General features: G+C 41.1%; 1 protein-coding gene across 1 annotated transcript in view; it reads right to left on the reverse strand.

Moving 5' to 3' along the window:
• JARID2 (jumonji and AT-rich interaction domain containing 2) overlaps positions 1-12,850 on the reverse strand; it is a 211,470-nt gene that overhangs the window by 41,463 nt on the left and 157,157 nt on the right. The window contains exon 5 of the mRNA XM_054284528.1: positions 4,832-5,008. Within this exon, the coding sequence (XP_054140503.1) occupies positions 4,832-5,008 (177 nt within the window). The remainder of the gene's footprint in view (positions 1-4,831; positions 5,009-12,850) is intronic.

Consider the following 12,850-nt stretch of genomic DNA (forward strand, 5'->3'; position numbering starts at 1 on the left):
AATCATTTCCAGGGATAGAAACTGTCTTCTGGAGCCCCCCAACATGCTCTGCCTACTCAGAGTCAGGAGCAAAGGTGTACTTCAGAAGAAAAGGCCAGCACCACATCATATGAAATTGTGGTATTGCTGTTTCTGCACTTCCCAAGCCCTAATGCAACACCACTCAATTTCTCAGTGGACAACGCCGCACGAAAATTTCCATAGCTGCATGCTAGCAGGAGTCAAACAGGAGAGCCATGGCAGCGGGGTAACACTGAATTTGTTTTTTGACACCATCAATAGCACAGCTCAAGCCCTACACGCACAGGAATATATTGGGCCACCGGGAGAAGCGTTATTGGTATGAGACACCGCGCCACTGCTTGCAAAAATTCAATACCAAGTGTCTCGTCTCAGCACAAATTCATTACTCTCACCTAACCATTACGACACAAACAACATCAAAAGGGTCACTCACTAAGCAGCAAGTCCATACAAGAAGTGTCTGTCTGTTATCATGAGTCTCGCACCAGGATAACAATTTAATTTTTTTTTTTTGAGCAACTTCCAGCTCCCCTATTCTTCTCCACAGGTCATACATCTTGCTACTGAAAATCCGCAAATCCCCAAATGTGTTGTGCCTTATTTGCATATTTAAGTATGCAAATTACTGCAAACCGGGTAATTTTCGTGTTACATATTTTTGCAGAAAAATTAAATGTGCAAAAATGTTTATTGCAACAATTACTGGTTCCATGGTCTTCCAACAAAAGGCTGTAAATCATCAAAATAATTGCCTACCCATTAACTACTGCAGCACTCTGCCTGAAATTTTCTCATTCTTAAAAATATATTTTTCTTCTAAATGTTTACCTCTTCAGGATTAGTTTCACTAAAAATTATGTACAAGCCTAAGGCTCTGTCTCATGTACTCACCCACAAATACCAAATTTAGTTAAAACCAAAACTCAATAAAGAACGCCAACCATAAACCAGAATTTTCTCACAGCACACTCAAACAGTAATGTATATAAAAGATGTGCCATTCAAGCCCAAGATGCACAAATGCTGCATTGAACTATACCTTGAAATAAGAAAAAAAACCTATCTACGATCTTTTCCTGCCTCATCTTCGTACTACTACACATGTAAGGAAATTACTCTGCTAAATTATCCATTGCAAATTGAGAAGTGAAACATTCTGTGTTTCTGGTAAGCGAGTAGGACAGCACTGAAGCAGAGTATAGTGTTTCTAGCAATGCTTGCTTACTATGCACTACTGCCAGGTCTGTTTTGAAATTTGAGCCCCAAGCAAGAAAAAAAAAAAAAAAAAAGAAGCATCTCTACAATTTTCTCCCCTGCTCATTTCAGGCATGCAGAGCAGTTTATATCTTGTCATGTTAACAAAACACAGCATGATCCAGCAACCATTTCTGACCATGTAGGTTTTGCTGGCACACTGAAACTGGGTTTACTCCCACTAAGGACACCACACCCGCCCTTCATGAAGAAGTTTGGTTACAAATAATGATGGTTAATTCTGTTTTCCTAAAAGTAAATTAGAACTTAATTGTCCGTCTCTGGCATCCAGAGACAACAGGACATTCCCAGGTATGCTGGCCCAGACGCGCACTCCTCTCTGCCCTTGAGCTGCTGTGCTGGTGTGAGAGAAATCTAATTCCCCAATCACTCTTCCTAAGAAAATTAGCCAGCCATTATTAGAGGAACTGCAGCCTGCTGCATGCAATGTCTAAGTTGCTACACAGCTGTATCTGCGTATGCTGCTCCTCCTGAGGCACTTTTCCAGCCCACAAGCCCTTTCAAGTAGAGTGATGCCTATCCTCCTTTGCTCCTGAGATGGGACCGATAACCCAACAACTTCCCAGCTCCACCTTCCAGCTCTCTATCACAGCCTGCCTAGCAAAACACTTGGCACCTGCAAACATTCTTCTTCAGGAGCCTGCAGAGAAAACTTGCCATTGTGCCACAGAATGAAATCAAACTAGAATTTATTTAGTTGCGAGGAATTCAAAGAATTAGGTTTAAAGGAACAAAGACCTAAGCCTACCCTCCTACCTACCACTTGGAATTTCCTCTGAGCAGCAGGGAGATGCAATTTAGACCCGGTATCTCCCTGGAAAGACTTGCACACTCCCTTTTACACACTCCCATGAATGCAGGAGATAAACACTTCTCCTGCCAAGCATTTCACTTTGCTCTTTTACATCTGGATGTGTGTGCAGCACATCAACAGCACTAGGAAAGGAGGGTGAAAAGGTGACAATTTGATGCTTTAAATGTATCTGTGTAAGCAGAAAGGTTGGAAGGCAACAAGTCAGTTGAGCCAATTATTTCATCTTGTGCCGCAAGCTATGCCACGTGCTATACGTGCTTCCCATTCCCACTCAGGCACTCTAGATTGAGTTAGCTCTCCAAAAGGTGGCTCAACAGGCTCAGTTATAACAAATAGTTTGGTGTGCAACCTTAATAATACCCCATATTGGCATCAGAAGAGGATATTGACAAATGACTTTGCCCAGAAAAATTGTTGGCCCCCACTGAGCAGAAAGCAATGATTTGACACTGTCTAATGACATTAATCAAGCTCTGAACTTTTGTTGTTGTATGTCATAGCAAATGCTTAGCATTTTCAGGTCCAAAGTGCTTGAGTAGACATTGTATATTAAAAACAAAAGACTTTAATTCATTAAAAATAGACTCTCACGCTAGATTAAGTTCATTTGCTGCACCCGTCCCTGGTCTGCCTTTGTGTGTGGTCTCATTTAAAACAGACACACAGGAACCAGAACCTACTTCATTCACATGAAACAAAAATACTATTGGCTGTCAACCAACATAACAGACACTGAAGAATGGGAATACCCCTGGGTAAGGAAATTTTAATTAAAAAAAAAAAAAAGAGAGAGAAGAAGAAAAAAAAATTACAATGACGAAGGAGAAGCAGCTGCCTTCTCTGGGAATTCCTGTTTCTTCACCTTTGTCAAAACATCTCACATTGTCTCCTATGTATTTTATAAAGGTCTTTTGCAGCTCTATTAAAGCAGCAGCTTCATTTACACTCTCTCTGATCTATATTGATAAAGATTATGAAGCCATTATATGGCTCATTATGTTTGCCTTTACTTACCCCCAATTAAGATTTCAGGTGTCTCTGGTTTTGAGCTAATTTCAAAGTGGCTGTCATCAGGGACATTCTCATAGAACACCATCAGTTCCTTTTGCAGTGATATATCACATTTAAAACTCTAAGGGAGCAGTTCTGTTACGTGCAGCCTCATTTTCCATATGCAGAGTTTTGTGCCTCTTATTTCGGGGGGGTTACTTAGAAATCTATCCTAAGTGCCAAATTTTGATCTATGACTGGTAAAGCATTAAAGCTCCTGGTCACAGCTGACAGCTGAAATGCTATTAGGCACAACATCCCCTTGCAATTATCCACAAATCATTCACAAAAAGTGAGTTTTTGAGCTTGGGTATGCAATAAAAACAGATTCAGATGCAGTCATGAAAAAAATTTTGGCATATGTAACAAAGGCACCTTTTATAGCAAACTCCCTTCTGAAAGACAGAGATGAGGATCAGCATTAGTGAAGTAATTGGGATTTACTAATCTCTTCTTTGGAGCAAGGTAGCATGAAAGAACAAACAGAGCAGGCACAGGTCACCTCTGAAAAAGTGCACTGTGAAGAGACCTTCCTCTCAGTCCTCCTACTAAAAGGAGAAGAGCTGAAGGGGCAGTCACCAGAAAGAAAGATTCTCATGGAAAACTAATAGTGAGGAAGGGAACAGACAGCACAGGCTACATTTTGAAACTATGTCAGACAGAGATAACACAGTTTTGAAACAAGAGCTCCTGCTGGAGCAGAAACCACATCACACAGGAGGCTGGCAGGAGAGCATTACAGCAGGCTCAAGAAATTTTCAGCACAGCTTTAAATCTTCCATTATACAGTACGCGATGTTGCGATATGTGTGGATCCATTTTTCAAGATACAGCACGAGGACATCGTGACACAATTACTGTGCAATTAACGCAGCTTTTGCTGATTTGCAGAGAAATAACTGACTTGAAAAAGTTTCTGCCATAAAATTTTTCAATCAACAATATGAATATGGTATCAACCTACTGCAAGTGTGGTCTCAATACTGCATAAGAGAAATTAAGTGTTGCCCCTGGCACGCATTTTGATAACACTTATGAATGCTTATATTTAACTTTGATCAAATAAAGTCATTCTAAATTAAACATCAGTCTCACAAAAGCCAGAGAGCGTGACTGTGTCTATGTGTGTCTGTGTGTACCTATATAAATACATCCCACAGAATGACAGGATTTTTTAGGTTGGAAAAGATCTTTAAGATCATTGAATCCAACCACAAACCTAACACAGCCAAGTCCACCACTAAAACATGTCCCTCAGTGCCACATCTACGTGACTTTTAAGTACCTTCAGGGATGGTGACTCAACCACTTCCCTGGGCAGACCTGACAAACCTTTCAGTGAAGAAATTCTTCTTAATGCCCAATCTAAACCTTTCCTGGTGACTTGAGGCCATTTCCCCTGGTCCTATTACTTGTTACATGGAGAAGAGACTGACCCCCATGTCAGTATGTACGTATATGTGTGTGTGTGTAATTCCAGCCCTGCAGTAGTTCTACCACAGAGTTCAGATTGTCAGAAGAAAGAGGTTAAAGCACAAGATGCTAAAACTGCATCTTATTCCACCACTTTTTCAATCAGACCCAGAAGGACAGACAAGGACTGAGCACATCCAGCTCATAAATTTCTTTACTGGGGGGTGCAGGAGAACAGCACTACTTAGGACCTACCTTGCCCATTTGGTACGTGTTTATGCGTTTTTCCTTTCCTAGGGGTTGACTGGCATGATGATGAAGCATTGTTTGTGGCTGTTTTTGTGTCCTCTGTCTCCTCCTCCTCCTCTTCTTCATCCTCATCATCCTGAGAGCTTCCAAAATATACCATGTTGCTGGGCAGGGCTGGAGAACCTGATCATTATAAAGAAATGGCTCATTAGCATCATCACATTTGCTTACTGCACTAACCATACTGATCATAACCTACTTGAGTGTCCTCCACAGCAAGGGGAGAGTGGGACTCAGAGCTGGGAGGTCAGACCAGTGCATGATTAACTAGAGGGTTTTTATTTATTAGTTTTAACCAACAAGAAATGCATGGTCTTGAAAAGCAGGGTTCTCCCCCCCTCAAGCACATTCTATTCATACTTCAGACAATCAGTCTTGCTACAAGCCCTAATTAATAACTCTGGGTATTCAGAAAAGGACTAATGCACATGCTTAATTTCAAATGCGTGCTCAAGTGCCTTGCTGAAATCTTAACGCACAACTAGAAGCTTACAGCTTTTCCAAACAGAAGAAAAAAGAGCAAAAAAGCAGTCTGCACCTCAGTGATATTTCTAAGTTATCATCACAATAAAGCATTTAAATTTCACAATACTTTGCAGACCTCTACAATATTGCACACACTATTTTGCAGAATTCTGCAGAAAGAAACAAAGAGAAAAGCGAAGACATTGAGAAGTTTATTTGCATGGAGGATTCCTGGCAAAGGCAAAAAGAGAGGAAAGGTCTTCTGATTCCCTGTGTGCTCCCCTTGAGGATGCTGCTTCTCATCTCTTGACTACTTTTCCCATGATGCTCCCATGACTTTTAAATGTACAAATACTGCTGACAAATAATGGGCACCTTCTCATGAGCTCAATTTCACTTTCTACTTCAACATGAGCCCCCTGTCCATCCCCCAGAGGTGTCCAGGGAGCCTTCTAGCTATTACCAAAGAAGAAATTATTTTAAAAGAAAGGAAAAAGTATAGTCACACACTTGGATAACAGCAACTTCATTTACTTTCCTGCTGCTAAATAAAACAAAAGGACAAAGAGAACTGGGCTAGAGACCAACACAAGGTAGTGGCTATTTGACTGGTGCTTCCTTAGGAAGCACTTCTGGCTTCAAGCTCTTCAGAAATCCAATTCTGTGTTTGGTTTGCTTTTGAGCTGTTGGTGTTGCCACTGCCAACAACTAACTATAGCTTATTTTTGATTGCATATTTCTGCTTCGACCAGGGTTGTACAAAATACTCATAACTATAAAAATCACTTTTTAATTAATGAATTACCTAAACATGACAGAAAACCAGGGACAGGCTGTTTCTGCCATGAATCATCCATTCCTAAATATACTGGTTTTGATTGGGATGGAGTTAATTTTCTTCATAGTAGCTGGAACAGGGCTATGTTTTGGATTTGTGCTGGAAGCAGAGTTCATAACACTGGGACGTTTTAGCCATTGCTGAGCAGTGCTTGCAAGGTATCAAGGCATTTTTTTGACCCTATTTTTCATGCTGCTCAACCAGCAAGCAGGCTGGGGTGCACAAGGAGCTAGAAGGGACACACACAGGATAACTGGCCAAAGGGACATTCCAGACCATAGGACTGTTCTCAGCAATAAGAGCTGGGGGAAGAAGGAGGAAGGTGGGGACATCTATCCAGTGTTACACCATTTGTATTCCCAGGTAAGCATTTTATGTGATGGAGCCCCTCATCCTGGGGATGGTTAAACACCTTCCTGCCAAAAGTGAGTAGCAAATGAACTCCTTGTTTTGCTTTGCTTGCAGGTTTGCTTTGCCTAATAAACTGCCTTTATCTCAATCCATGAGTTTTCTTACTGAAAACTGACCCTTCCAATTCTCTCCTTCATCCCACTGAGGCTTAGGCCCCACCTGCAAAGATGTTAGAGAGGCTTTTGGCCTCTGTAACAGGCCCTTTGGAACTGTGGCTGCCTTGGGGAGAAGCAGACAGAAACTCCTCACCAGCACCCTGTGCTGTGTGTCAGTGGAAACCCTGGGACAGCCAGGATAAACACTACAGCAGCACTGAGGGCATGATGATTCTTCCCCCTGAAATTGTGCATTTTTCCATCCAACCTAGCCAGGAATGTATGGACACATACAGTTATCCTAGGGGAAAGGGCTTTTGGATGACACAGCTCTCCTGTTTGTATAGACTAATGATCAAATTAAGACTGCTGACATATTTCACAGCATGGAAGCTGTAGCAACTTACAGAAACAAAAAACCTCCACATTTCTTATGCAAGCCCAGAACTTTCTGGCACAGTCTAAGCAATCAAACATAGTAGGTAAGAGGTGCTGAGAGGCACATTAATTCTTTTGCTCGTAGGGGAGTTTTAAGTCTCAACAGCAACTAACTAGAAGACTCTAAAATAGCTACTCCTAAGACAGTGCTGCCTGAAAAATAAACTGGTTTTTTCTGCCATCTAGGTGCCCAAATGTGTAGTATGGATTCAGAAATTGTAGGCAAGTGCATCAGTTCTTAGAAGAATCTGAAGTCTGACACCATCTGACACCATTGTGCATTAACAAATGGTGGCATAAAAGAACCTTACTGTTTGGAACCCTCAAAATTAGATTCAAACACAGACTGAAATCCCCCTATTATAATTAAAGAAATAGTAAGAAAATTTATCCTTCTGAGACACTAAAATAGGAGTCTAGATATAATGTCTGTTCTCTCAGCTTCATCTTCCTTGGAATTCCACATCTCTCAGATTTTTTGGCAGCTGCTTTAAACAGCAACCAACAAAAATGTATCATCTGCAATGCAAATGTCGTTATTACAATAGCAATCTTTTTTCTCTTTCTTCTTAATGCAGAGAATAAAACACTATGTCAGTCTATTTAGAAAGGAGGGAGAGTCTTACCCAAGTTCAAGAGCAGGCACAAACTTCACCTAACTCCTGGTATTCAATCTCTGCAATCTCAGTGCATAAATCTCCCATCAGAATGACAGTTTTTAATTCTTTCCAATCAAGAACTATGAACAACAATGGTTAAACTGCATTCCTGGGACAGCTGGGACTGTTTGGGAAGTACATTTCCAGAGAAATCAGACTAGAACATCCAATAACAAAGGAGAGTCCTGCTAACGCTCACTTTACTGATCTAAGTGCTCTGCAATATGAGACCTTGGAGAAAAAAGCTGGCGTTCAAGTCTGGGTCTCCTCCCCTCCTTCCCACCAGCTTTTCCTACATATTTATTAAATTTGACTTGCCAAACAGAAAGGAAGAAAAAAAAAGTCTGGACTTGCACATTTTTGTTCTATGTAAGCATTGTTATGGATGGAAGACTCTGAAAGACATTTAAAAGCTCTGAATTTTCTTGCTTAATTTTTGTATTGGAACTACTTTTATCCTCATCTTTTATAATACTAGTTCAGTTCTGGAATAGCCTCAAATAATTTTTTCACAAATATGTGTTGAACTGGTAAAACCACTTTCACTTTAAGCCTGTGTAGCTAAACATCTCCAAAAGGCTGAGAAAACACTGGTTTAAAATATTGAAACATGCTGGCCAAGCTCAAGACGCTGCAAATTCCCTTTATGAGCAAACTGAATGAAAGACATGCCTGTAAGTACACTGTGATTTCATCCAAGCTGAAATGATGACAATTATGCTTATTAAACAACACCTAACGTGTGAGTGGTTTATGTGCACTGCTGGTTTACACCAAGTAAAGAGCTAGGCATCTCCCCCTAAGACTCCTCTTATGGAAATAACACTCAGACTTGTCACAACTGATGAAACAACAAAACTCATATGAATGAAACTGAACTCTGAAGAGTGGAAGCTATGTAATTACTCATCTTCTTCAATATTGTGTAATAATGATTCCTGTCCTAAATATTCCTCATTCTCTCTGAGATCAGATAGGGATGTGTATGTGATGCCCCATTTGTTACTCAAAGCTACTGATTTATATAAATAATATTAAGAAATGTTACTGTAGCTATAAATGTTCTAGACCATTGGAAATCTGAAGAAGAATGTGTGCTCAAGAGTTGATTGCTATTTTCCAGCTGTAGCAATTGGTCAAGTAAAATATACTGCCCTTCCTCAAAAATCTGTCTGGTCTTCACTGCAAGGCAAGACCATGGTGGTTTTCCTTACAGACAGACTTTGTTGAGAGTTGTTGCTCTCAGGTTACTCCATGTGTAACAGATATTTACCATGAAAATGATGTATGACAGCCAGATGATAAAACTCCTCCAAAATGGCAAGAGAATAAGGAAAACTGCAGGTTCAGCAGACACATCTGTACACACATTCACAGGACACAGCATTGTAGGGGCTTCCTTGATATGTAAAATTCACAGATCACTATTCTGCACATTTATCTCTTCCTGGACACACTCAGCAACAGAAACCCATGGGGCAGCAGCTATGCTGGTTCCCTCTTGCACATATTTCCCAGCCAGGCAGTAAGAGTAAATAAAGATGAGCAACCATCCCTCCTCTTCCTCTTGTCCTCCCCAGCACCAAAGTGTGATTCTCAAAGCCTACCAAGGGTAATATAAAGAGTGACACTGGAAATAATAACCGACAGCAAAAAAGAAGAGCGGCAATGCCACGAATAAAGGGCAACATCTGTGCCTGGGAGGTGGTGCCTGCCAGGTCTCAGCACTCTAGGTATACAATTCCCACTTCCTCACTTCCCATCCCCAAGAAAACAGCAGAAAAATCTGAGAGGGAGAGAGAGAGTGAGCGAGTGGGTGAGAGAGAGTTACGAGAGCCTGTGGCTGTATTGAATTTTACAAGTCTCCTTCTGTGCTGGGAGCCCCCACACCATGCAGGCAGCTGCTACCACGGGCACTGGAACAAATGAAGAGGGAGAGCAGGGAGCAGCCTTCCAGAGCCTGGGGAAAGCACACAAGCAGCCCTCCACCCTGAGAAACACACCCTGCCACCACCCCATTAGCAGGTGCCTGAAAAGCCTGCTCACTCAGCAAATCTGATGGCAGCCTAGAAATTAAATTTGACTTCTTACCACTCATTTAGAAGGCATTTCATGCAAGGAAAAGGGAACCATCTAGACTATTAGTGGCTGACATTTTTCTTGGCATCAAAAATGGCCTACAGAACATCTACCCCCACCTGGCCTCTTCTTATTATACCTGTGCCACCTCCTCAACTGTGACAGTGTAATTTTTTTTGTGGGGCCATGTGGTGAATCGGATCAGGGAACTGATTCAGATTAAAATCCCAGACCAAGGAAATTAAAGTCCCTTAATAAATACTGTAACTGTAATGTAATGTTACAAGCTCTCAAGAAAAGATTTGGAAAATTTCTATGCACTCTTTTTCTTACTGAATGTGTAGTGTAATATATCACCTTATGTTATTAAACAAAACATTAAATGAAGTATGTTTCCAATCTTGTGTAGGAGCTGCACATTTTATATTGTGTCCTGATGATGCCTAAGCACACAACTCCTAAATGCTTTCCCTCCCCTCCCTACCAAGACAGCTGATTTGTTTTGCAGAAATATTTGCATAAAAGCATACACTGTTACCAAAGATCTGGATGGGGCAATCACAACATATTGGGAAGCATGGAGAAGCCATGGCAAAAGGAGCAAGCTCTAAGAAAGGCTCTGAAGTGCAGCATCAGCAGAGCAGAAGAGAGGAACCCAGATGTGCTGGGGCTGGAGAAAGGTGAGTGGTGAGAGGTAAGCTAGCAGATGGACACAAGCTGAGGAAGCAATGGGGGAAGGGAGATATCCAAGGGATTACTGACATGAAATGGTAACAAATACAGTGAAGTGTACAGGACATTGCAGCTAAGGCTGGCTCAATGCAAGGCATCCATCTGACAGTGCAGTCAAACCTGCTGCCCTGGTCCAGACACATGCCACTCACTTCTTCCAGCTTAACAAGTCTCACAGCTGAGAGCAGAAAAGCCATGGCCAAAGTCAGGCACCAACCTGGAGGGAACTTCCCAGCCCTCTCCCCCTCCTCCAAAACACATGGGGAAAGGCCAAATCACCAAAGCTGGACCTCAGAGTGAGACTTTGAAAGTATAAAAAATTTCCATGTTGGACTAAGGGATTGCAAGCCACACAGAAAGTTCAGACAGCCGACACAAACCCAGGTACATTCTCCTCACCAGTACAAGAGCTCCTAGGATCAGATACTACTACATGTAGTAAATTTTGAGAAAATCATTAATGATGAGTTGGCTTTTTTTAAATCACTCATCAAGGTTACAATGAGCTATGAATTATTACAGAAAGGGAGGACAGTCAGCTCTTTAAAAAAAATTCGATTTGAAGTATGTTTGGCAACTGCTTCCATCAGTATCTTCAGTTTCGTTATTGAAATTCTCTCTTGAGTATTTTGTCTTCCCTCCTATTGTGACAGCAACACAAAAGAAAGCCTAAATGTATAGGAAAAAATGATTACCACAACTACACACTAAGTGTGGCCTAATGCATATGAAAGAATGACAAATGTATTTCATGCCTTCTTTTACAATAATTTGGTGCTTATACAACAGTAAGTACAAAGTAAAATATAGGGGGTTTAAGTCACGGTGATGCTTTTAGCAATTTTCTAGGAAAGATGTCACCCTTTGCATGTGCAAAATTCAGGCTCACTACTAACAGTAGGCAGAATTGATGCTTTTGCAGCCTCTGCACACAGATATGTTGACCTCAGCAGCAAGTGCCTGATTAATAGAATGAAACTATACTCTTTTTCAGCCATTTTATTTGACTAATGAGGTTATTACTTTTTTTTCTTTTTGACAAATGTGTAGTTCTCTCTCCTAAATTACAGTTATGTTTTGTTTCTCATTAAATTACATTAACTTTTGTCTTGGACTAGCTAAACATGTTAAAAAAACCCTCTGAATTTGGATCTGAAGAGTGGAATCAGAAGTATGGAAAGTGCATGTGCTTTGCCAAAAATACTATTTCATTACTCTTCAGAATTAGCTGGCAGTGCTTCTGCAGTATTTACTGAAGTACAAACCAAATGTTTTCATCTGGACGGGATCCAAACCCTGGTATGTTACAACCACAACAAAAATCATCTCAGTCCAAAAGCCTTCTCTGTAATTTGGGCTGTGGTTTCTGCAAAATTGGAGGATTCTTCTCCATGAATTATTTACACCAACTCCCCCTCTAGCTCCTCTTTTTTTTTTTTTTTTGCCTTCTAACAATTAAACACAACCCAGATGTGCTTTGGAAAAATCTTAAAACAATTTAAAACACTAGAATGATTTACACACAGGGCAGGTCAAGGTATGTGGGACTTCAGCCTGCCCCAAAAAAGCACACGGCTTGCCAAGCCCCACAGTGAGCCACGTCCAGAGGTTTGGCTTCTCATCTGACACACAGCTCCATTTTGTGGCTGTAAGCAGGTGGAAAAACCTTGCCTCTCAAATGCTCCTGATGTGCTGGCATCTCAATGCTTAACTTTTAGGGCCTGCTTCTCATTTATTATATGCCCCACTTATTTTGTTTTGGCAGGACAATGCCAAATCCCTGAAGTGCAAATATATGTAATTTATGCCTGCACCTTATGGCTGTTCTACCAAGCCAGCCTAAAGGAGCACAAACTGCATAAATTATATAGGAAAGAGCAATTGTACTTCACTTGTCTGACTCCACCTGTAGGAATGGTCCCAGAGGGAGCTCCCCAATACCTTAGCAAGAGGGAGGAAAAGGCCATCTCAAATACAGAAATAAAACTGGGCTCCAACTCCTCTCTCTGCTGGCATTGCTCCAATCACAAGGTGCCTGGTGTTACATTTAATTTATTGACTAGTGTAGCAACATAACTCCCATTTTCTTCTCAGTCTGTTCTTCAAATTAGTAGAGCTTAAACATAAAAGCTTGAAGAAAATTTTTCCTTTTCTAGAGAAATGGAGCAAGGGTGGGGAAATGCATGAGTCTGCAGGAAAAAAATAGAAGGTCTACTTTCCAAACTTAGCAAAACACTCCAGAGTAAGA

Source organism: Melozone crissalis, unplaced genomic scaffold, assembly GCF_028551555.1.
Source record: "Melozone crissalis strain CALT ecotype California unplaced genomic scaffold, PUWL_Pcris_2 ptg000042l_1, whole genome shotgun sequence".
NCBI classification, from domain to species: domain Eukaryota; kingdom Metazoa; phylum Chordata; class Aves; order Passeriformes; family Passerellidae; genus Melozone; species Melozone crissalis.